Below are 25,205 nucleotides of genomic sequence, written 5' to 3' on the forward strand. Positions count from 1 at the left end.
TGCTTTCATCTCTGATCAAAAAATAATTCTATGTGTTTCCACAATAAAGAAACACACAAATGCTGCTCTGGGAAAAGATTAAAGGTGTAGAAACTTTTCTGTCTCCTGGACTTCTAAACAGGCATCGTGTTAACTCTCTGAACTGTGACCTCGGTGCTTGTAACAACACAGGCAAATCCAACACTCGGATTCAAATTTATCTTAGCCACTGAACTGCTACCAGGAATGAAGTTTGTTTTGAGGTCTTTGCATGTGCTACAGTACACACTGCACTTGTGAACCCCCAAGAGCTCCAAATGACACATTCTCAGCAGCGTGCTCTCTCCATTAAACAGGGACAGGGAAACAGCATGGCTTAAATCAGTGCTGGAAGCACAGACAGGACCAGACACAGGGCAGTGAGGAGGAGCAGATGGGAGGAACACCCACAGGTAACAGGTATTTGCCCTTTACCAGAGCTTCATTTTTCATGTTGGTGTTACTGTCACCAGAACGGGATAAGCAAGTATGTTCAAACTCTGTGCAGACTGTGTTTACTGAGAAGCCACTGATTTGAAGTTAATTTGTTAATGCAGCAAAACACATTGTTTCTAAAAGGTCAGCAGGTGAAGCTGTGTGGGAATATCAACTTAATTACCTGGGCTGTAGGGATGAATGGGCATGAACCAGCACACGGCTGCAGTGCTAAAAGCTGCTAAATTGCTATTCTAGGTGTTGTCCTAAATGTAGGTACTACTGCTTTTGCTATGAAGGGGAGAAATGTCTAAATTAGCACTTTCTCACCAATAGCTGTTTACCAGCATACCTTTTTCCTCTGGATATTTGCTTAATTGTCTTGTTCTAAATACTTCTGAAGCAACAAGACAGAAAATTTGCAGAAAGCCAATTTTATGACTGCAGATCTGGCACTGGTTTACTAATTATCAGACAAGTGACTTTAAGCTATGAGGTGCTGCTGGAGGAAGAATAATTTTACATTCACTTTTACACTATAAAAATACTACTAAAACATTAGAGATCCCACACCTCATAAAGTAGCTATTATATACCCCAGGAACTTTCATGATACAGCTATTCGGGTTTTTATACTAGTGAAAACATTGCAAAAGACATCATCTTTGGTCTGCAAGGTAATAGTTCATGAGCAGAACATTATCCCAAACTAATTGTGGAGGTCTTGAGATGTTTTTTAAAGTGGTATTCAAAGCAGAGCCTTTGTGAGTAAATTAGAGGTGGTAGTACATGTGCAGCAACAAGTGCAACCAGGAAGAAACGCATACAGGAAACGCAACTAGAAGCAAACTGGTTTGATAGTATGTATAGAAAGAGATGTTTCTCTTCCTCACTTAGCAGTGAGGGGTGTTTCCAGTAATTTCCAAAGCAAAGCTGTTCTACATATCCTATTTCTTTCAGAAATTGAGGACTGGTTTAAAAGCTGCTGGTGTGTTTTAAAGCCAAGCAGACATGGGAAAGAGGTGCCCAGGCTCACACACATCAGGCTGCAGGAGCTCTGAAGTGCTGACTTTGAGAGAACATGCTGGACCTCAACTGAACACTATTGAAAAGAAAAAAAAGGGAGAAAATAACAACACTGAAAAATGTCTGGTACCTAAAAAGATTCAGTAGAGAAAGCAGATGGAAGCTACGAGGCAGCTGTTTTATTATCCACCCAGATCCCTGCACAGCGCACGCTGCGTTTTACATACTCCCATATGCACAGCTCACAAACTGGGATGACAGGAACAGTGTATGCTTTACAGCATATATTTTTAATTTACACTCTGAAATACTTCAACAGAAATCTGCTGGGTCCTGTGATAAAAATAATCCCCATGTTCTAAGGGATGCCTCATTCTTCAAGCCACATTTGTAGATTGGGAAGGTACAACGAGTCTGGCAAAAATGTAGCAATGCCTAGAGCCAAAACCCTAAAGCTGTAGGTGCACTACTGTGGGTTATTATTGTTGATAACTGATGCTATTCTAAAAACACATGGCTTAAATAATAAACTCCTGGGCTGTAGAACTGAAGGGCATTTTATTTCTTTTGTCTGCAATTACAGGGAAAAAGGAAGGATTTTGAGAATCAGAAGGATATATTTTCTCTGAGTGTTCAGGAGACTTAAACAGGCCATTCCCAAAGCAGCATGTGTCATTCTGTGATGGAGAGAGGAAGCATGTTACCTAGCACTGGTTAACTTGGAATGGCATCTGTGGTTTAAAGACCTGCCAAGACTTCTGATCACTTCCCAGCTCCAGTGACAGGGCAGTTCCTGTCCTATGCAAACAAGCAGTAAAACCCACCAAAGGTGGTATCAGTAAAATCTGAGACTGTGACCACTTAGTTCTCTCTCACTTTCTGTCTGCTGTGTGGCTGGAAACCAACCCTGACCTCCTCTCGCCTATATGTGCATTCACATCTTCTAAAAAATGTCAAACACCCCTAACCATTAAGCTGATATTACTGGACACTTTGCAGGTCAAAGACTCTGACATTTTCCAAAGGAGGTGCCTGTCAGCAGGTGTTATTCAGCTGGCACAGAGCCCTGGTGCTGCAGACCACTGTGCACTTAGCTATATGCAGCAGGTACCTCTTCCCACAGGAAACAGACGCCTCCAGAACACAAAGCGTCTAACTCAATTGAGAGTCATTCTGGCTCAGAGGCCTCCCACGTGTTGTTTCCATCTTGTTTCCGTGCAGAGAGGCCTTAGCTAAGAATCCTGCTGCAGACAGGTACCTACACAAGCCAGGAGCAGGTCAGTGCTCTGCTAATCCACTTTCCACCTGCTCTGCTCTGGTTCTGCAGAGCTTTGACATCACTGCTCCTTGCTGGGCCTTCCTTTGGCAATTTCCTCCAGCAGTCACTGTTGTTGGGCAAGGAATTCATTTGCAGTGATTCACTGCCTTAAATGCACACACCAGGTTTTTGTTCTGAGCAGGAATTAGAGACAAATCAAAGAAATCTGTACTTGCAGAATGGACTTTGAGTGAATTTCTTTGAGACACTCCCTCTGACACAGAACACTGCAGCCCATTTTACCTGCTCACCTTGTCCCCCCTAAGGCAACCACTGGTGACTTGGTATAATTTCTTGCTATTTCTTTGATATTTTGGCACCTCTTTGCACTTCATCTTTGGCACCAATTCTTTTCTGGACCCTGTAGTAACAGCAGAATCCTGTGTTGACAATGCCCATGCCTCAATCCTAGATGGATAACTCAGCGAACGCACTGTGTCCACAGCACTCAGCCAGGGCCAACACCCAGACAAGAGCACATTCCATGGACACTCCATCACACAACAAGCCTTACCCTGAAAGCAGCACAACCTTTGCTTGCCCAGAAAGAGCATAAACTCCCCACTGCCTGTGACTTTCCCACATGGTGAAAGGACCATGAAGGAACACTCCCTTCACTCATGGAACCAGGCCCTTTCTGGACTATAGCAAACCAGCAAGGAGAGTTTTTATACAACTATTCAGAGATAAAACAGGGCAGGGCTTGAGAGAAAATCTCATTGAGAGGTTGTTCATATTTCCAAAGGACTTCTACCAAAATGAGGCCCATTTTACTGTGCCTTGTTTTCACTGTTTCTCAACATACATGGATGGAGAGACATGTTGCAAAAAATCCCAGACCCCAGGAATATATTTATCCCCGTGTGTTAAAGCCTATCCATCTACTACCTCAGCAGAGTTTAAAAATCACAGCTAATAGGTTAACAACTGTTTTTCTTCTGCTTCAGATGAAGAATATCAGAAAGCTGGGGGAATATTCGGCTTCCCAATTTGTACTGACTGCTCACTGCTACCTGCAATGTCTGTTTGACAGGACTGACATTTTGTACCGCTGTGAGATGGGAGAACGTGTGACATTTTTATTCATGGTGGCGTACGCCCTTGTAATGATCAGCCCTGGTCGATGTGCTTACTGCAGCAGCCCCGAGCCCTCGGAGAACAAACACGAACCCGAGGTGCCAGCGGTTTGGCTGCCTTATTAAACACCACCAGGATCCTAACGAAGAGCAACTGCTGGAAAATCTCACTGTCAAATCCTCAAGGACATTGTCAACATGGAACTAACTACATATATTTTTCATTTAAAATACTGGAAAATCCAGCAATGCAATATTAAGTATAAAGAAAAAAGCCACACCGTTTCGTGTGTGGTTTCTTTTTTCAGCTGGTCATTTTGTCAGCTTTGCATTGGCTTTCCGTGGGCCTGATGCTGGAATTCAAATCAAAGAGAACATGCAACCCACATCATTTAAAATGTTGGAAAATGGGCATACCCCTTACTATCTCTCAACAGCTATGCCTCTCTAGCACACAGAATACTTGCACAGGAGAAAAAGAAAGAAATAGTCCCTCATTTGCGGAGTTCTATAAACAGCAATGACTCTCTGCTTTATCGCTCACTGAGGCAGGCTGCAGAACTGGGGGGACACTCTCCTCCACACATCCACAGAAGGACACGGCTCCTGTCTCTGCAGCATGGCACTGACAACTGCTGTGCTTGGCACTGCCCAGCTCTGAAGGGCAAACCCTGAAAGCGTCTGGCCAAACAGGCAGTCACAGTGGGGCAGCAGTTAGAAGAATCCTGTGTTTCACATATTCTCTGCCTTTAATCTTCTGGTTTAATCCAGCAGCCTGGAGGTCAGTTCAGACAGTTCTGGCCTAACTGCACGTATCAACTTCATAAGTAATACATAAGAAGCTTCTGGATGCTGATCTACATTGATAGAGAAGCAAGTCATCCATAAGACACACTGAGCTTTCCTCAGGTTGTCAGTCTAGGTGATTTGGTTAGCCTTGCATGTACTGATGTATTTATTTTAAAGGTATGTATTATTTATAAAGCACAACTCTTCTTGCACATGCCAGCAGTGATGGGCCAAGACACTCCCTACAAGATATTTATGGGTTCCTCAATGTAACAGGACTAACAAGGAAACTCTGCAGACATCTTACAGCTGCTACTGCTTGTCACAGAGCCCTGGGAGGTCAGTTCCACCACAGTGTTCCCTTCACACATCCAAGTGTTATGGCACCTGACTCGCATGGACCCAGGCAGTGCATTTATTCTGAACATCCCTGTTTAAGGAGTGCCTGAAATACCAAGACAGTTGGAAGACACTAAAAGCCATAGTCTGGAATGTGCTTTTTTGTGGATGAACACATCTGCTGGATACAGGGACAGGGCCACACAATCTCCCTGCAAATCCTGAATTCCCTCACAGCACCAGACTCCGTTGCTGCAGAGAACACAGCTGTCTGGTTTCTCATTAGAAAGTCCTGGGCAGTGAGTGCACGAGAGGCAGCAACCTCTGGGCAGGCCCTGCAGGTGGTGTACACCTTCCTAAAGAGAGCACCAGGGCTCACTTGTCAAATATTTACACGCATGACAAGAGTGAAAGCCTTTTAGTTAGCTAACTTCTACCTCATGCATTGCCATTTCTGAAATCTTGCACGCCACAAAGCACAGTTTCAACCAAATGCATTATATCTTGTCCACTGGCTCCCTGAGTAAGAACACTGTCCCAAGAACCTCATGGGACATCTGAGGGGTCTCAAGCAGACATTTCACGGACAAGTGCCTCTGGGTCAAGACATTTGCCTTTCTTACCAAGTGACTTATACTGAGCATCAGTGAATTCCTTCCTGAAAGGAACAGTCACAGAGAGGAGTAAGAAGAAATGAGGGTAGAAGAAATGCCTTCTGAAGACAAAATAGTTTAAAAGAAGCAGGCCTATACTTAGGCTAAATCCATAAAGAATCAAATGGAGAGAAGGAGAAAAGACCATGTCACTCAGCAGAAAGGCACATGGAGTCCACACTGCTCATCCGTGGGGAAGAGTGGAAGGGGGAAGCTCATTCTCTTAATGAAGGTCCTGCTATTGTCCAAGCAGCCCAGAGTGGCCAGAAGAGGAGGCTGGCTCTGCAGCCAGAGCACACACTCGCGGAATATCAGCAAATGAACTTGTTTTCCCCTTTCCCCTTTGGTTTCTACCTCAGTGCCACACAATGCCTGCTGTGATCCAGGGGAATCTGCTATTGTTCCGATGCACCTGGGTGTGAAGGGAGTCACAGGGTCTGGCAAAGGAGCCTTCCTCCCTTCCCTGCTTCATCCCTTTTACCCTGGAGATAATCCCTCCTCTGCTGCCTCTGGCCTCAGCGATGCAGCTCTGCATTCCTGGAATGTAGCTGGCTGGTGTTCTCCCCATCTTCCCCCTGACCTCTTAATCCCGTTTAATCTCCTGGAAGAAGAGCTCTGCTGAGCTGTTTGCTGTGTGTCTCCAAGTGCACATCGGGAATAGGAAAAATGAACAGCAAATGGGACCAAAACAGCAAATGAGATGGCAATTTCCATGTCATGGCCTGCAAAAGTTTCACAGCAGTCAGAATCAGACAGGAAGAGAAGGTGGAGAAGCCTTTCCACAGTCAGATAAGCTGCTTTAGTCATGAGTGTATTTTCCATTTGTTTCACAGTTATTTACATTAGCCCCCAGAGCACTGATTCTCTGCAGTTTCAAGAGTGGAACATGACTGAATCTCTTCAGTAAAGACATACTGGGAAAAGTCTTTTGTATTTTCTTATGATTTACCTTTCGGTACATAAATGGAATAAAATTTCCTATTTGCTGGTAAATAAAAACAAGCCACAGAAGCACAAACACAGCTAAGCTGACAAAAGACATTCTAATTATAACAGACACAATTAGAGAGCTGCACAGAACTGCCAGGATCACTTGCTTCTAATGAAATGATTCCCTTTCCCAACAAGTGATGTTTCTGGCAGCTTATCATTTGCTGGTTTAATTTTACTAGATAAGCTGTGCTACTGACTGTGGAAAAGCTCCAGAGGAAGAACTTGTTTCTAAAGCCCCTGAGCTCGCCCTGTGTGCTCACACCACCTCTAAGACTGGTGGGAAGACTGGACACAGGTAACAATCCTGCATGAACACTGTGGGTGCTGCCAAAGTAGCCCCAATAGCTGCAGTCTTGGACAAGGAAGGTGTTCAAAAGTCACCACGGTGCAATGTAGTGTTTATTCTCCAAACAGCTCAGATAACACAGATAGACATGTGTGTTCTACCTAAAATGTGGGAGTGTAGGTATGAAAATAATATAAGCTCCAAACACCCGAGTCTCACATCACCTGTACTAGTGTCCCACTCTGCCCTGGTCAATGGTTACTGGGCTCCCCAGTGCCTGCCCTACCTGGCCCACTGGGAAGGATCCCGAGGACAGCTCCGGCAGCAGATAATGGCAGTTGGATATGCAGCATGTGTTCTGATGCTTTAAGTACACTTTGCTCAGGTTTAAAGACAAAAGCCAGAAGAAAGCAAGCAATAATGACATTCATAGAGTCATTACGTTAAGACCTTTAAGATCATCAAGTCCAACCTTACTTTTCCCCCAAACAGAGAGCACTACTCAGTATTACAAACTCTTCGTGTGAATCTTGTCCGTGCCTTGAAAATCGTTCCCTCTCACTAAACCCTGAGTTGCCCCTACTGCTCCTGCTACTTGTTGAGTACAACCAGATTGCCCAGAGCCTATGGTGATAGTTGCTGTACTTGGCTGACCCAAGGGTCAGTATGAAAGGTACATCCTGGGTAAACAAGAAGGCACACTGGGGAAAAAGCTGTGGTCCCACCATTGACATTGGCCTCCTGGTGCCTTACTGAGACTTTGTTTAAATCTTTATTGAGTTGCCCCAGGCTATCTGGTGAAAATCTTTCCTTTCACCATCAAGGGGAGCTTTCCCACAATGTCTTAGCATTACAGCAAGCACCACAAAAACAACTCCATAATAAACAAGGCTCTCCAACGATGCCTAAGCACCACTCACCAAGACGAGCCACGACACCATGGAATCTCTCCCAGTCACCTAATTACTGCCAGATTTTGGCCAACCATCACTGAGGTGCTGTGCTTTCAGAGGCATTTCGAGGCATTTTACTGATGTTTCTTGCAGCCTAACAACTGCAGACACACAACTGCGTTTGGAAAAGCCAGAAAGTACCTCACTATAGGGTGAGAGATAATGAGTTAAAATTAAAGGTTGCTGCTGGCTTGCTAGCCCATCCCCCTTTAGCTAATCTGTCATGTAATGAAGAGAAGCACCCAGCATAGGACAGCTCGCTGCCGGCTCACTTACAGCGAGCTGATTAAGAATGTTCAACCAACAGCAGACTGCAGACCTTTCCAACGAAAATAAATAGACTGTATGCAAATGTGTTTGTCACTTTGACAGCATGTCTCAATTAAAGGCTGGCGCGGCGGCGCCGAGGCTCGCGCTGCAGCGCGCTGGACGGGCTCCCTGCATTACTGATCCGCTCGCCGCTGCAGCGCGCCGGACGGGCTCCCTGCATTACTGATCCGCGGGGCCTGACCCCCAGCCGCATGCATGCATTTTAAAAACTCTGCCTCTGCCATACCCTGCCATAATGCTGCAGAGGTAGAAAGCAAGTGACAATGAGAAAAAAGCCTCTTTCATCCTCTTCGGTTTGTAAGAGCTATGAATGCACAAACAGCCCTTATCTCAGAGTTCTTGTGGCTTTTTAATTGTTCCCACCTTCTGTATTCCAGACAGAGTTAAAAGTGACACTAAAATCTCTGCCTTTAATCACGAGTTAGAAGCCACCTCCTATTTAAACAGTAAATGTTGCTGCTTTTTTCCTCCCCGAAGCCTTAATCTATATTTCATAAAGCTGAGCATCCTTTCCTTTTGCATGAAAGTACAATTTCCCCTTTGCTTTGGCACTGGGCTGTTGGGAAAAGCAGACCAGGACAAAGGCTGTGAGGGAGAGAGCCCTACAACTGCTAAGTCACATCAGTTTTTGGAAGGCAACACTTGTAATGCAATGACAGCAATAAGCACTTAGCCAGTGAGCCTCTCACCACAGCCAGGGGGGCAGGAAAGCTGATGTGTTTCTTTTGACACAGGGAAAACGATCATTAAAAAACTGGAAAGCGACTGCTAAAAATCCTCATGAATTTAAAGTTGCACTTATCACTCAAATATATATTTCATCAATCTACCAAAATGTTTGAACCATCCATGCTTCACAGAAACTGCAAACAGATGATAATATTATCTGATTTCTGGCTGCTTCAAATGAAATGTAACATGTCCCTGCTGGAGCTGGATGGCTGCATTCCTCCAGTAGCCCCAGTTCCTCTCAATCGTACTGGCACAGGAAGTCAGAGAAAAATAAATCACTACTGCAAATACTTAATTGGAAGAGAATCTGCTTTAAAAAATGGCTACAAGAACCTACATTTAGCACAGTGGTGAAAGAAATAAATCTAATTCTAAAATTGTACAAACACTGCTCTGAGCACTGATGAAATCTCGTGCAGCTCTCTCTCACACCTGAACAGCCAGTGCAGCTATACCGACTGGTCATTGTTCATGGACACTTCTCCAAAAACCTGCCTTGCTTCACATTTTATAATGTTTTACAATTGGTTTCAAATTACACTTTGCTTCCTTAGACAAAATCAGATATTCCCTCCTGTTTTCTGATCAGAACTGTGAAGAGTGGGTACAGAGAAACAGAGAACTGTGAACACAAATCATGTCATTTTTTGAGTCAGGCTACCCTTAATAGGGAACACTGGCAAACTGGTAATAAATACTGTGTGTTTGTCTATGAAAATTACAGCAACTCCAACATTTCCTAAACCACTAGCTCCTAAAACAGCCACACCAACTCCCTGGTTTGCAGACATACCAGAAGACACATTACAGGAGTAACGGATGTGAGCAGCTCAGCTGTCCATACTGAATACAGAGAACACTAACAAGCTATTAATTGATTTTTCCATCTTAGTTCATTGCATTTAATTTTCAGAGAATGTTGAAATGCTTTAATAGCTGGATATTCCATATTGACACTAACGATCTGGGTAGATAACTGAGGACATTTTAAATTCCACACCTCAGTCCTGAGGGCTGCAGCACTTTGCATGCTAAGAGAACCAGAAAGTAGTTTACAAAATTGCTATAACTATTATGCTTCACCCCCCACTCACTTAGATTTATCTTCCTCAAAATCATCATGTGAACAAAAGGCATTAGTAAACCCAGGAAAAGTCACTTTGTAGAATCCCATTTAAGCAGATACAACAAATAAAACTACAACGAAATTCAGTGACTAAAAATACTGAAACAATTGGCATATTTGTTATTGTGACTTTTCTCTGTTTTTGCTGAGTCACACGATTTGGAGAAAGCTAACACTAAGACCTACCTGACCAAAATGTACTGTGATTGGTCTTCTGTCCTCTCTTAACTTCGGGTCCTTCTTCTCAGCCAAGGGTGACGGCGTTGTCCTTGGCAGAGATTCCTCCGGCGCTGCCGAACACCCGTTCTCAGCAATGTCCTGTGTGGTAGGAAAAGGTGAATAGCATGGCCAGGAACACTCTTGAGTAAGGGTAAGGTGCACAAAGGAGACACTAGAGGATAATGCTGACTAACAGTTTGGATGTCAGGGGAAAAAGAAACCAAAGTACAGAAAAGAAAACATCATTAGCATGAAACATTTCATCGTGGTTTGTCAATCAGAGCTTGTACATAATAACCCCTCTCTCCTCCCAGTGCCCAAGGTGTGTGCAAACAGGGACCTCCAACGCAACGTCTGACTTACACACACAAAAGCCAGGAAATGTATGTGGAGAAAAAACATAGCTCAGATTTCTATTTGAGAAACTAATACAACAGAAACCCAGCAACAGGTATTCTGCTTTTTGTAAACCTAAATGAACACAGCAATTCCATTTATGTACTGCCCAGAATTATCTGCAGAACAACAATTACTTGTGGAAAGGGCAAGGAGAGATGAAACTCAGAGCTTAGTTAGCTTTGCCTTTTGTCTTTGGGTTGGTGTGTATTGAATATGTCTCCAGGAGAGCATACGGACCCAACTGCTGCCTAGCAGAACTCTTCTTTGCTTGCTTTGACATTAGTTCTCATCTCCAGAAGTGAAGTGGCCCATCAGCCTAGGCTGGAGGACTTGGCCAGTGCAGGCATGGTGCATGGAACACAGGTTTTTCAAAAGACAAAGGCCTGCAGACACCAGGAATCAGACAAGGAGCAAAGAGTTTGAAAGTCAGCTGAGAAACAGTCTGTAACGCAGTGGGCCCCAAACCTTACATCTCTGCAACAATGTCAAGGAAATAATGCTGGGAAAATATAGAGAGAAGCCTGCACACGCTGTAGCTCTGCAAGGCTGACCTAAGGGTGGCTGCTGACACAGACAGGGCTTTGATTCCCTGACCTTTGACATGCCCCCGCGAGCTCCCGGCTCGCTCAGGTACAATAATGAGCCATGTAAGCTGATGGCCAATTAGAAATGGTTCCTTTGGACACAGACTGACCTAATGTGTTTAGGTCAAATGAAACAAAAAGCTGGATGGACTTTCTAAGGGGCTTTGTCTGCTCCACAGAGAAGCTGAGACCCCTCTTTAGATCCAGCTGGTGGAGCAGTGGCTCCCCAATATGGGCATAAGGATCATGGGGAATTAACAACTTGTTAAGGTCAAACTAGAGAGAAAAACTTTTTCCTCCCCCCGTGCTCCAGCAGCACAATGGCACCTTGGCTCTCAAAAGTACAACAAAGTCCACAGAATTAGCAACAAAGAGCCCCAAAACAAGGCCATGACAAGGAACGTAAACCTCTGTCCAACTCATACTCCAGCTCCAAACAGCAAAGGGCCACCAAGGGATCTGCTCAGTTTTGGCATCATATAACCCATGGCAGCAACGTATACTGCAATGACATGAAACACTAACTTCAGCTGCAGGTTTCTGTGCAGGTGTAGCCACACCAAACGTGCCTCAAGGTGTCCAGCACCTCCAAGGCCTGCACTGAGCAGTGGCTGTTTCCAGCCCTGCAGAGCTGCCAGAGTTCTACCTGGAGCTGTGACTCCAACCAAGGCAACACAGCTGGGAATCAACCGAAAGCAAAGCACCTTCCAATCCAGGCAAATTTCCAAAGACAATGGAAAAATGACACAAAGGTTTGGACATGAGGAGATGAGAGATACAGAGAGATGAAGTCATTAAGCAAAATCCCCTCAGATGTGTAATGATCACTGCAAATCCTTGAGATTTTACTGCTATAGGTTGGCTGCACTTCTCTGACAATGTAATTGCACATAAAAGTAACATGTTCTAAAGCTATTGCCACTGTTAGTCTGTTTTCTACCTTCAGTGAAAACACCTTTGAGTTCAATAAACAGTGACACCTCTGTTGAAATGCCCCAAGTTAAGGGCTCCAAGTAGCTTTACAATTACTAAATGCCAAACCATCAGGCAATTCTCTAACTGGAATGTAAAGCAGAGTCCTTCAGAGGAGTCAGGGCCACCCCTTCGCCCACTGACAGACCTGAAATTGGGCTAAGTCAGTGAGACATGGCTGAAGTAGCTTAAGTCACATATGTTGTTCAGGATAACAAAAAACATGAGACCTATCCCCTCGAATCCTGGAAAAAAATGGAAGGTAATAAGTTACTCATTATTGCAATAAATTCTCCAAAAATGCAATAATCTAGCAATGTTTCAGTGACTTTTAATGAAGAGAAAGTGTAATTGAAGGGTATTATTAAAAACAAACCAATCTTTTGCCTGAGGACAAAAGGTACTTTATAGATTTGCAGAAGAAGATCTACAGTGATCTACCACACTCCAGAATGATCTCCATAACATCTCCATGAGCAGAACTTCCCCCAACAACTGTCTGTTCAGGTGGGATCTTTCCTACCTATTTGTTTTCAAGGAGGGACTTCAGAGAAAGAGATATATTGACAAATATGTAAAGTTTGTCACCTAAACTGAATAAGGTTTTCTTCTGTTTAAATATGCATGAGTAATTTTTCCAGGGGCCTTCTGTAATGGACTACAAACACTGGATACAGAAGAGAAAACACATTCAGGGTGTCTAGACGCATCCTGCAGGTTGTGTTACAAAGCCCTAAATGAGCTGCTCCTGAAAGCACTGACAATAGCTCATTGATTGCAGACACTCACTGGAGCCACACAGGCTCTGGTGACTCAAATAATGCCGAATACATTAATGCCGAGTGCCCAACCATTTATACAGCTCGTCTGAGCCAGAGCTTTCGGCCAGTTACATTCTCCCGACTGAAAGTCGAGGCTGGTACCATCCATATTCCTCCTTCTTCCTATTTCTATGTAGTTAAGCTTCAAATGAGCCAATAATGGAGGGACTTGACCACCACGGTCCATTTGTGAGATGGAAAAAGGCAGCCTTTGCCAGGGAAAAAAGGAAAAGGAAAAGGAAAAGAAAAAAGAACTGTATCAGATATAAAATAAAGCTACCAGGCTGTATCTATTAACAATTATTTGCTCTCACTCATAAGAATCCTCTGAAAACTATTTCTGCTGCTTTGAAATACTGCACCACAAATGAACAAGGGATGGAAATGGAGCCCCATTCAATCTCCACTATCATATTAAAGAAGGACCTTACACACACCACGGTGACCTCTCAACAGGTCAATCCTGCATTTCTCATTTGCAATTCAAACCCAAGACTGGAGCAGACCAAGGGCAACGTGGGCTCTTGATTATATTTAAGAGGTCACCATTGCTATGCAGAGTTGGAGGAAGCAGACCTCCAGCTTTATTGCATTTTTAAATTCTGTCTTGTACAGAAGCTGCTCAGATTTGGCAGCGAAAACTGGAAAAGGGATGTTTATATTTGACTTTTCCTTACCAGGGGCCTGCATACTTTCTGTATTAATAATGGAAAATAGTATGTTAAAATGCAGTGGACAGTAAGTTCAGTTTAAAAATAACCTTAGGTTACCCTCAGAAGATGAAAGACTAGCATCCCAAATTTGGCAAAAATGAAGTATTTAATGATGCCAGAATGTCAAACAGTTAGCACTTACACATACTAGGAAGTAAACACATGAAAAATACAGTGTTCTCACCTGAAAATCGGTGAGGACACATTAACAGACCTGTGCATAATGGACCTGTAATAGAGCAGCACAGGCATCTAGACTGAAAATCGTACGAGGATGACCACAACAGCTCCTGCTATTTCTAGCACTTTTAACAGAGCAATGCCTAATTTTAGTTACCTTCCTATCTGCACTCAAAGGGAGAAGAGGAATGGCTAGAAAAGGACAGAATGATGCAGGAAGGAGAGGTAGAGCTGCGTGTCAACTGCTCACAACGATCTCTTGTGAAAGCCCATGTTGAACAACCATGTTTAACCACCTCACTTACAGAAACGCCATGTAACAAGGACAGGGAGACAAAATTGGCCCATTTAGTTGTAAATGTTATGTGTGTTTTTTAAAGAGAAACTTGCTGCTTGACAGAGCAGGAGGACAACAGTAATAATAAAACAAAGCAGTGACTGAGTGAGGCTTTTCTCAGCCTCGTACACAAATGTCACCCAACAGCACACAATTCCATTAGCATTTAAAATACAGGAAAACAATCTGGTCCTGTTACACAGCTCCAGCTGCTTTAGAAACGCACATGAGAAGGCCAAACATTTTATTATTCATGAAGGTTATGTCCAGAAATGAAACACACGGAATGACATAAAAAAATCCGTATCCATACACAAGCAAAGTGCATCATGTTTCTCTTCTTTTCAAATTACACCTAAAGTGGTCACTTATAATGCTGTGCAATAAAATAAAATGACATTGAAAGCACCCAAAACAACTTTCTATCCCCCCAGAATCTCTGGCAATGTGCTGTGGGACTGAGAGGGAAGAGCAGGTGGACTGGACACACAGGCAGCTCATCGCTTCGTAGCTTGGCTGCACAGGAATTCCTCGGACCGAACACTCTGAACATGCTCAGGTGGATCAGTGTCCATACCCAGAACACATCTGACCCTACCTTAAGGGGATGGACTAGAAATTTAGGGGAGAAATTTACAGAGACAGCACAGAAAAAAACAGCAAAACTATTATGCACCAAATTGAATACGAATTTCTGAGGAAGAGCTGCAGTTTCCTCAGTCAGTCAGAGATCTTTCCCCAAAGGACCCCAGGAGCTCTGCTCCACAGAGCAAACAGAGTGTCTCAAACAGACCCAGGCAGAGCTAACCATCCATTCATGAGGTGTGTCAACGTGACCACACTTTGGTTCAAAAGGAGCAGTTGGGATTGCATAACACACCTGAGCATTTCTGGGGCTGTGCTATTTACAAACACACACAGATCTGGAAAACAAGTCTGAGGACTTTTTCTTGCAATAATTCCAGTTGGTAATGAACACCAACTCTGATAAATTCCTTCATGTCTGCACTTTGCAGCAGACACCCAGGAAACACAGAAATCCTTTCCAATGGCAGACAGAGACAATACTATTTTCCCTGACTGACTGCTGTAGAAATAGCAACAATTTGCTGTTTGAAGGCATTCTCTGCCATGGCTGGAGGGGAGAGCTCCCAGTGCACATGCAGTTCAGCCCCACAGTGCCCCAGCACGAAGGACAGCACTGGGACTGCTCCAAACACAACACTCAATTTTCTGGCTTTTGTGGGTTTAAGTCAGAGCCTTGATGTATTTGAAGAAAATTTTTTTGTGTCTGTGAATATTTATAACAGTGAAAAATCGGGGACAGCTGGTAATGCATTTTGAAGTGTGCTAACAACACCGTATCAAACAGCTTCCTATTGATCACATCATGCTTTCAGTGGCTGAGGATTTCAGACCTGGTGCTTACACATTTTGAATAAGAACTTCAAGTACCTTTTGCTTCAAGCGGTTTTTCACTTCTTTTATTCCCATTTTTGCATGATCTTTTGCCTGCATGAAAAATTAATTTAAGTTAAAATCCCCTTCTATTTCCAGCAGTGACTAAGTTTGATTTTTGTTACTAAAAATGGCAAGGAAAAAAACAAACTGTAACAGGATACTGAAAGCACATCAAAACCAACAGAAAGCTAAAAAGACCCCAAACAAACAAAAAACACCACCACACCACAGCTGGAAAAATTTTGTTTTCCTGATTTTGATGCCATAGACATCTTTCATTGTTTTTGCATTCCACACCCTCCGTCTTCCCCTCTCAGTACTTTTCTTTGCAATAAATATTCTTCCACACTAGCAGAAAGCAAACACTCCTTGCAGTGCTCTGGATGTTCCATCTACAGAGCCAATCTCATCCTCCTCATCTCTCTCAGGCTGGAGGAAGGCAGGAGAAAACCAGAGTTTGAATAGTTACCTCAATGCTCTTTGTGGCATTATTTCCTAAAATTGAGCACATAGGAACTGCTGACTTGTTTTGCGCTGTTTGATCCCGCACAGCGGAGCTGGCAGCACACAGGATAGCACAGCTCACACCAGCTGCTGCTAGCAGCACTGAGAACAGTTCCACTCAAAGAATAACTCAGTGAGGTGGGGTCTAAATAAGCAGGTATAAGAAATCTCCAGGGAAAATTAATTGACATTTAGAAAAGATGGAAACAATTTGGAAAATGAGAGGATTCCCTTCTTTCGATGAAGCTGCAAGCAGGGAAACCTGAGGGAACAATGATTTCCTGCCGAGCAGTGATGAGATGGTAGAGCTGCTCCGCAGAGCACACAGGCACCACTTCCCAGAAAGAGTTCTGTGTAATACATAGAATTTATCATCCCTACTTTCAAAAGAAATCACAAGTTCCCATTCTCCTCTGCATTCCAATTATGTTTCAATTTCAGAATTACCTTCTCATTTAAATTTGAAATTTAGATGAATGTGTATTTGAAGTAATTTTGTGAGTCCAATAAAAATGAATCTAAGTCTTAAGTGTCATTTGCAAGGTTAAAGCAGAATGGTAATTAGACTCTTATCCCAGTAGTAAGCCAGTACTCAATACTTACGAACTTATAGACAGTCTTCATGGCAGGGTTAGCCTTGGTCTTTACCGTGTTTAAAATGGCTCCACTTCCTTTCTGTAATTACAGCGAGAGAAGAAATGTTATCAGAGCTCCTCACAGCAAACAGCCATCTACAATCCCCCATTCTTGGTCTAAAATAGCAAAGTATTAGCCATGCTTATCAGCAGAGCTGAGTATTAAAATGGCAAAAGTAAAGAAAAAGGCACAAGTAAAAACACATTGAATGCTTCTCTGGTTTTTTGCCAAGTATGTTCGACACAGGAGTCCTCAAAGGAGAAATGTCAGTGTCTCCCAAGAGCCCTTGTCTTCCAGTTCATCTCACAAACAAAGCCACGTTCCGTTTTCCCCCATTCTTCGCTCCAGCTGAAGAGCACATCAGTTCCTCCCAGCTGAGCTGGAGCTGGTCACAGCTGAACTCTGCAGGAGCAGGTTCGTCGTGGTGACCCGGACAGGGATACCAGCCACACAGAGCTGCACCATGGGCCAACAAGGATTACAGTTTCTGTTGGAAGATACCATGTTCTTACCCTCACTGTGGAGAGCCACTGGTGGTACAGCTTGTCGCTACCTAGGGAGGATCACAAACACAAAATGTAACTCTGCTGCACAGAAAACAAGCTCCAAATGTGCAGTGCTGGCACTGAGCGGCTCTAGGAGCACGGACAGGACAGCCAGACTTGTCTTTGAGTGGAAACACAATGACAAAGCATTGATGAGAGGCCTACACTTTTCTATTTTCTCTACACTGTCTCAGGCATTTGAGAACACTGGGATGTTTTTAAGATCACCAAAAGAAATCTGAGGTGGTTCTGAGTCAAGGATTTTCCTCCACTGCAAGAACTCTTTAGCTGTACTTTATTCAAGTGGTAAAGGTGAGGTTTTTTAAGATTGAGCAGCCTTTTTTTCACACTGCAATACATTATTCAAAGTCCTTGATGGACAAATGAACAAAAACTTAAGGCACTTCCACCCCCTGAACCTCCCTTATTTACCTAACTGCAATGACCAGTTACATCATAATGGCCCACAAATGGTGAGTCAACTTCAGTGCCTGAAATTACCTTAAAATACTTTATTTCTTACCTGCATATTCTCCCATATTTATCTCTTCTTCAAACACATCACTGAAGCCCTCGCCAGAGTTGAGGAGATCCAGACGGCCATCGATGAACTGCTTGAAGAGCTGGAGCTGGATGGCATTCTGCAGGAACTGCCTCATGACCGTGGAACGATGGGACACAAATGTCTCTTCGCAGAAGGTGATGGGTTCACCCTGCAGAGTTCAGAGCATTAACACTGAAAAGCTTGGACTGAATCCCTCTGAACCCACTGTCTCCATTTCACCTGCTTCCCTTCCAGAATAAACAGGTGACTAAAGCAGACCTCACCCAACAATGAGTGAACTGTTCCAACCACAGGACTGAAGAACAGGCTGAAACTGGCAAATTTCATACCATAAAAATAAACCACTGTGGCTTTACACAGATTTTGCTAAATCTGGTGAAGAACTTTCATCATCCAAAAAGGTAATTTTACTCACTGTCCCCAAAATGTGACACACAGTCATCTGAATTTGGTATATTCAGCCTACATGCCCGAGCAGATGCAGCATGAACTGGTCAGGAGTGTCCACTCTGTTCTCCCCACAGTTGGGAGAGATGCAGCTCACACTGAATGAGTGGAATTTCCCTTTGTCACAATCTTGCTGGCAAAAGACGGAACTTGTTTTGCAGCTCTGCTTTTATCTGATTTTAATGAGTTATGGTAATGCTGAATCTGCTGTGCATCTGCCATAAGGGCACCAATTTCCTCCACACATCTACAAATACACAGAGCAGCAAGCAAATATATTTATTGAATTAAAAACAAGAGAGTAACAAAGAATGACAAAATTATACTGATGTATAATTAATATGGAGGTTTTTTCAGACTCATATGAAAATATATTTGGACTCCTCATCTGTTGAGCATTCGAAATTAACACTAGATAGCACAAAACCTCAGAGCCCCCTGTAAAAGGTGGTATCGTTCCATTTCTGAACGCTTGGAATTAGCAATCTCATTTACCACTGGCTGTGCAAAGTCAGGACAACAGGGCACTAAAATGATGAAGCAAAAGGATCAATTCAAGTGTCTAAGCACAGGATGGGTCTCGCCCAGAGAGCGAAGAAGTCGCTCTTTTAGGAGAGTCTGTGCCACCCTTTCCTTGGGCCAGTGAATCTCCATTGATCTGGAAAAGAAAGCAGGTTTCTTATGTGGTGACTGCAGCTTCAGGGTAATTAATTGTAAAGATAATAACCTGCCTTTGATTTTCTCTAGCAGGTATTTGCAGGGAAAACCAAAATCACTACTTTCTTTCCAGGCAAGAAGCATGAGTGCGAAAAACACTTTTCTTTTTCTTCCCCATGGCTTTGCTCTCATCAGAATAAATAGAGTCAGAAACCACTCATTTCAAAGTAAACAAGAAGAAAATGGCTGGAAAACCAGGTCTGGCTGGTATGTGCCTGGTACACAAGTCACTGGTGACTGTCTCCATGACACACATGACAAAGGTTCTGGCTCCAAAATCAAGGTGTGCACTGTCTGAAAGGTTTGACTGCATTTAAATGACTAACAGCTGACATTTACTTGACCAGTATATAAAAAAGGCTTTCCCACCAAATTCAGCTACCAGAACGTAACAAAGGACCCCTGAAAAATATTTCTCTGACATAGATACACTCTGAGTGTGAAAATAGCTGTGAGCATTGGGTAAGGGAAAGTGTAATTAGTCCACTGCCAGAGAAGTTTATCCAACGAAGGTTGAGCTTTCATTTAATCCTGACTAACAAAACATTTGAAAGGAAACAAGCAACCCTTCGTGTCATCTACAAGAACCCAAAGTTTCTGGCCTAGCCAGAGCAGGGTATGGACACTGTGGACAGAACTCTGCTGTACATCAGCACAACACCTCCTCGTCCAGCCGCGCTGTGCACCATTCCCACAGACACACACACTGAGCTGGGGGAACCTTTACAGTGTTAATACGCTTCCTTCCCACAGTACTAATGATTCAGTTTGTTCATTAGCTTGATTAGACCTTTTGACTTCTTAAGAGACGATTCAGGCTCAACTGCTGCTAGATGACAGGAAAAACTTTAATCATCAAGGTCAAGCGTGAGCTTTGCAGCTCAGAATGCATTAGTGCCTTGCAGCCTCGCTGACCTCCCCGAGGTGCTCACACTGCTCCAACCCCCAGCAGCAGCTCCAGTACAAAAAGACAAGCTGGACAATAAGACCATTTTCTGACAGATTTAGTTAACTGTAAATTATAAAGCTAATCAGCTCCGCTTTTACTGACAAATGACATTATACTCGAGGGGACACGCGCGGAACTGCAGATCTGCTGTGAAATGAATGGCGTTGCTCACACGTAAAATACTCACAGTAACTTCTCTGATACACCCAGCGACTCCCAAACTTGCTGCTTCCAACAACTACAATTTAGGCCTCGGTTCGTCAGTGCCTTAAATACCCATTAATCCCCTCTCCAACTGTAAGTGCCTAACAGAGGCTAAACCACGGCACTGCAAAGGCTCTAAACCTGTGCACAACACAACTCGATGAGGAATCTGACTTATCTGTAATATACTACAGAAAATGCACATGTATTTCAGGACTGGATCACACAGTTATTTTCAATACAAAAAATTACACATTTAATTAGCAATCTTAACAGAAGAGAAGTAACTTTAAACATAAGACTAAGATTTAAGACTCTCAGATGCACTGAAAAAACAGGTGCCTTTTCTTTATGCCTTTGCATGAATATTTTATGCTCATCTGGCATAATGAAGTTCACCAGGGCAGTGCTGCTACCTCGTGACCCCGTAGAAAGCTGAAAAGTTTCAGCCCACATCTGATCTGTTGCGAGACCTATTTTAAAACTGGAATTCTGTTACATTCTAAAATAATGTTTAAAACGACTTAAAGTGGAAAACTAAAGGATTCTAGGATTTATTTCAGACTGTTCTGGAGTTTCAGGAATCCTGCTGCTCCATTTTAAGAAGCCATAATTGCCAACTGAAAGAGAAAGGCCCATTTTGATCAGTTGCACTGTGAAACACTTCACCATGATCCCTCATCTTTCAAGGAAATCACTTTTCTTCAGCTCACTGGCTATGGCAGGAACTTTGAGAGTGAATACAAAGGATGAAAAAGGTGGGGCAGAAGACAGCTCAGATGAGAGGAGGACGTGGAGGAAGGGACAAACACGAACAACACCTGTGGAAAGACCCATGGGAGCTAAGATAACTCCTGGAAGTGGAACCACTCGCACTCCTGCTCGAGTGTGTATCCAGATAACAGAGCTCTGAACTGCAGGTGAGTGCTGGAGAGAACAGCAGGGCAACAGAGACAGGGCTCAAAGATGAGGGTCGAATTAGGTCAACAGTGAGAGTCCCACACAGAAGCAAAGATTTCACAAAACTTGATTCTAAGGAGGGGAAAAAAACCCCCAACAACAACAAAAAAAAATCACCAACCCCACCAACCCAAAACTGAGTATTTTGTTTAGACAAGCACAGAAGTTCTGCCCTGGAAGGCAGATGTGATCTCTGTGCGTTACCATGGGCAGCATGTGGTGCAGGGTAATGAATTTTGTGCTGCTGTGTGCATGCCTTCGACGCGCGTAGGTGCTCCTTCAGCACCTCTCTAATAAACACACAAACCATTAGGGCTGCTCTGCAAACCAGCCACGAAATTAAACTGTGTGGGTGGAACTGAGAGGTGCAGAACAAGATGCCAATCTGACAGTGCACAGGCTGTGAGTCCAGAGTCACTGTACCACACAGCAACCCCCAAACGCAGCACAACCGAGGACGTGCACGGGATTCATGTATCACTGGTTCATCACTACCTGGATGCTGCAAATAACCACATCCTTTACAAAAATTGGTTATGCTGCAAATGACAAAGTAAAGCCTATAGGGATAGTCTAGGACTCATCATCCGTAATTCCATCCAGATTTCAAATGAATCCAAGACAGGAGAATGACTCCACTGATCTGGGTGTAGATGTGTCAGTGTCAGGCACAGCAGCGACCAAAGGCAAGGCACTGCTCTGCAGACCTTTCCAGAACTGTGATTACAGTGTCACAGAAAGATTAGCTCATCACAGCTGAAGAAGGATCATCAGGCAGCCAGCAGGACTCCATACAGAAACCCGAAATTGGTGACAGACACCTGATAGGACATTGGCTCGTTCAGCTTGCAATTGCGACGACAAATAACCTCCCTGTAACTGGTCCATACGTTCAGCACAGGAAAGCTCTCTGCATCTGCCTCAGTCATAATGGAATCCAGAAAGCATAGATCAAATTCTCTGCATTAAGCAAATGACATCAGAGCTTTATTAGCATCTCAAGATGCTACTCAGGAACAAAGAAATCATGGAGACTGACCACACATCTAAAGGAAACTACATTCACACTGTTCACAAAGACACGAGCAGTTCTGACAAATTGCTATTTCCAAGTGTAATCCTGAAATGCATTTCAAATTCCTGTATTTCCCAACGCAGGATGCACTGCCCAAACACTCACTGTTTCACCAGGCCAACTCCAGACACGCTTCCCTGTTCCTCGCTGGGACACAGAGCCCCTGGCAGAGACACATCCAGAGGGAGATCCCTATAGACAGTATCAAACAAAATGGGCCATTGCTCTAAACTCACAGCCTTGGAATAGCTGGTGAGCTGGAATTTCTGACAGCTGCCATTCTCCTGCATGTGACCTGGTAACTCCTGCAAGCAGCTGTAAGAATATCACTGAACGAGAAATAAAAAGGAGTCAGTCGAATCCCTGACGTCAGTGACAACACTTATTCACATCGACATCCCCTTCAAAATGTCATATCAACAAATACATTCCTGACCAAACCCCCGAAGAAAGCAAAGCATCCTCAGCAAGGATATACATCTCTTCCCACAGCCACTGAGGGTATCAGCAGTATCCTCCAGCCAGGGAGGACAAAGCAATTGAACTACCCACAACTCAACTTTAAATGTGAAATTATGATGTGCAGCTATTCAGACTTCATCCAAACCTTTTTTAACACTGTAATTAGAATTCTGTGGCCTGTGCTTTTTCTCAGAGCCCTAGTAATTCAGGTATTATTATAATGCAATGCATTATTCAGCTGTAATCAATTCTACAACACCCAAAATGCCTTCAGATCAAAAAAACTTAGGTGCATTAAAATTACTATGCAACTCTGTAGAAAAAATACAGAGTAAAACTTATTTGCATTAAAACATTTTAAGAAAACCAGCTCAGACACTGATAGATTCAAAGTTCACCACCACTATTTACACATTATTTCAGATGGGAATATCTAACACCATTACAGAATCTGACCAAATTTGCACAAAACCAACTTCAATTAAAAGACAAAACTGACAATAATTGCGTAACTGGAAAAAATTTACATCACATAGCAATGGTTTTGCTTTCCCTTTCAAAACCTGTTTGTCTATCAGGATACCTGACATCTTCACGTCAGACCCAGTAAAATGACGCGCACTCGTGTTCACAACTAATGGAAGCCCCTCAGAGCATGGAGCCAGCCAGATTTCAGGTGTTTATATGGCTAATTCCAGCCACTGCCTGCCCTGCCTCCATTACCTGCATCAGCCAGGCACTTCCTACCCCTAAGCAACTGCTGGAGCCTCGTATCTCTGGAGCTCGAGCAACAAACCTGGCACACGAAGTGCAAAGAAGCCAGCAAGAAAGCAGTTAGGGCTGGGTGGAAAAGAAAGGGGAAAAAAAATCACCATTTCACAGATCAAGAATAGAGGCATGAAAATAATAAGTAACTTGTACACGGTCACAAAAGTCTCTGGCAGAGCCAGGGAAAAGAACCGAAATTTCTTTAATCCCTGCTCAGTCCCTTAAATGCAAGGCTATTCTTCCTCTTCCTACTTGATATTGTGTCAATGCAGGAGTGTAGGTGTTGAAAGACTAACAAAAGAAAAGTAATAGTATGGTATTATGAGCTGAGAAACCTAATCTTTATCAGATACAGCAAATCTCTATGATGCTGCCTGCACTGGGAACTCTCTCTTTGTCCTGAATATGCTTTAAATTACTGGTATAATGTGTACTGGATATTGTTCCACTCCGATATTTATTCCACAAAAACCCCTGTGGCCTGCAGGCGATTTTGTCATTAGGTGCCAAGGTAATTTGGGGCCTGGCTCTGCAATCACTCCGGCAATGCCCCGTCGAGGCCGGGACGCTCCGCATGCAAAGCAGCTGCCAATTCAGGGCCCTGGAATGAAAAGGCCTTTTGCTATTTTAACCACTGTGGAACACCAGTGACAATACAGAAAAGGAGAGAAATTACAGTGCAATTCTGTGTATGAGTTATTTTATACTATGACAAAATATAAAAGTATGCTTAGAAAAACAATCTGCCTGTGGGAAAAATGACAAGCTATTTTTGCTTCATTTATTAAAACTCAATAGAACACAAACTGTTATGTTAAAATTGGAAAAAAAAAATTCTCAGCAAAAGTGGAAAAGCATTGCCCAAGATTTATGAATGACCAATATGCCTAAAGATCACAAATATTCGCATTTTGCTTTCTTAGACAAAAAGACAAAACCCATCCAAATCAATGAAGCTTCCAGGATTCACCCCAGTAAATACACTGAAAACATGGTTTTGTGCAAAATGTATATGATTCCTTTGTATCATGATCCCCAAAACCACATTCAATACACAGCTATTTTTAAGGGCAAAATATTTCACTATAACATTTAGATGCTGATATAGATGCAGAAGGAGCAAACACTGGTTTTAACTTCACTAAAGCAACGTGAGAGAAGGTTTAGTCATGAAGGGAGGTCATACAATCCCACTCTCTCAGCTAAGCAACAACCCCCTGTCTCTATAAATAAAATGGATAGAATGGAATGAAAAGCTAATTTCTCCGAATCAGACACATCTAGGCTCTGGCAGATAGACTGATGCATGTTTAAGACAACAGGGTCTGCAGTGCCACCTCCTTCATTTAACTGGCAAAGTAAATGCTGTACCAGAACCCACTGAGGATTGATCTGTCATCATGTTATGCCTCTTGATAATTGGTGTGGAAGCCTCAACTATTGCCATGGAAAAACACAGCTAGAAAAGGCTCACCTTAGAGAAGGCCCTGTCCCCTGAGAGAGGTCATCAGGGGCCCTGGATTAGGAACACTGGAAAAAGGTTCCTCTCCTTCCTGCTCTACCCATGTAACAGTCTCTGGGGAAACGTGCACGGTCAGTGGTTAATACCTAAA

The 25,205-nt window shown here is 43.3% G+C and overlaps 1 protein-coding gene across 1 annotated transcript in view; it reads right to left on the reverse strand.

The window, feature by feature from the left end:
* The window catches only part of LOC103800710 (DENN domain-containing protein 1A-like), a gene marked incomplete at its 5' end in the record, with an annotated part of 55,107 nt that overhangs the window by 14,545 nt on the left and 15,357 nt on the right, over positions 1-25,205 (reverse strand). The window contains 5 exons of the mRNA XM_009073094.1: positions 10,261-10,392; positions 15,755-15,811; positions 16,868-16,939; positions 17,413-17,453; positions 17,969-18,158. Of these exons, the coding sequence (XP_009071342.1) occupies positions 10,261-10,392; positions 15,755-15,811; positions 16,868-16,939; positions 17,413-17,453; positions 17,969-18,158 (492 nt within the window). The remainder of the gene's footprint in view (positions 1-10,260; positions 10,393-15,754; positions 15,812-16,867; positions 16,940-17,412; positions 17,454-17,968; positions 18,159-25,205) is intronic.

Source organism: Acanthisitta chloris, unplaced genomic scaffold (assembly GCF_000695815.1).
Source record: "Acanthisitta chloris isolate BGI_N310 unplaced genomic scaffold, ASM69581v1 scaffold12544, whole genome shotgun sequence".
Lineage (NCBI taxonomy): Eukaryota > Metazoa > Chordata > Aves > Passeriformes > Acanthisittidae > Acanthisitta > Acanthisitta chloris.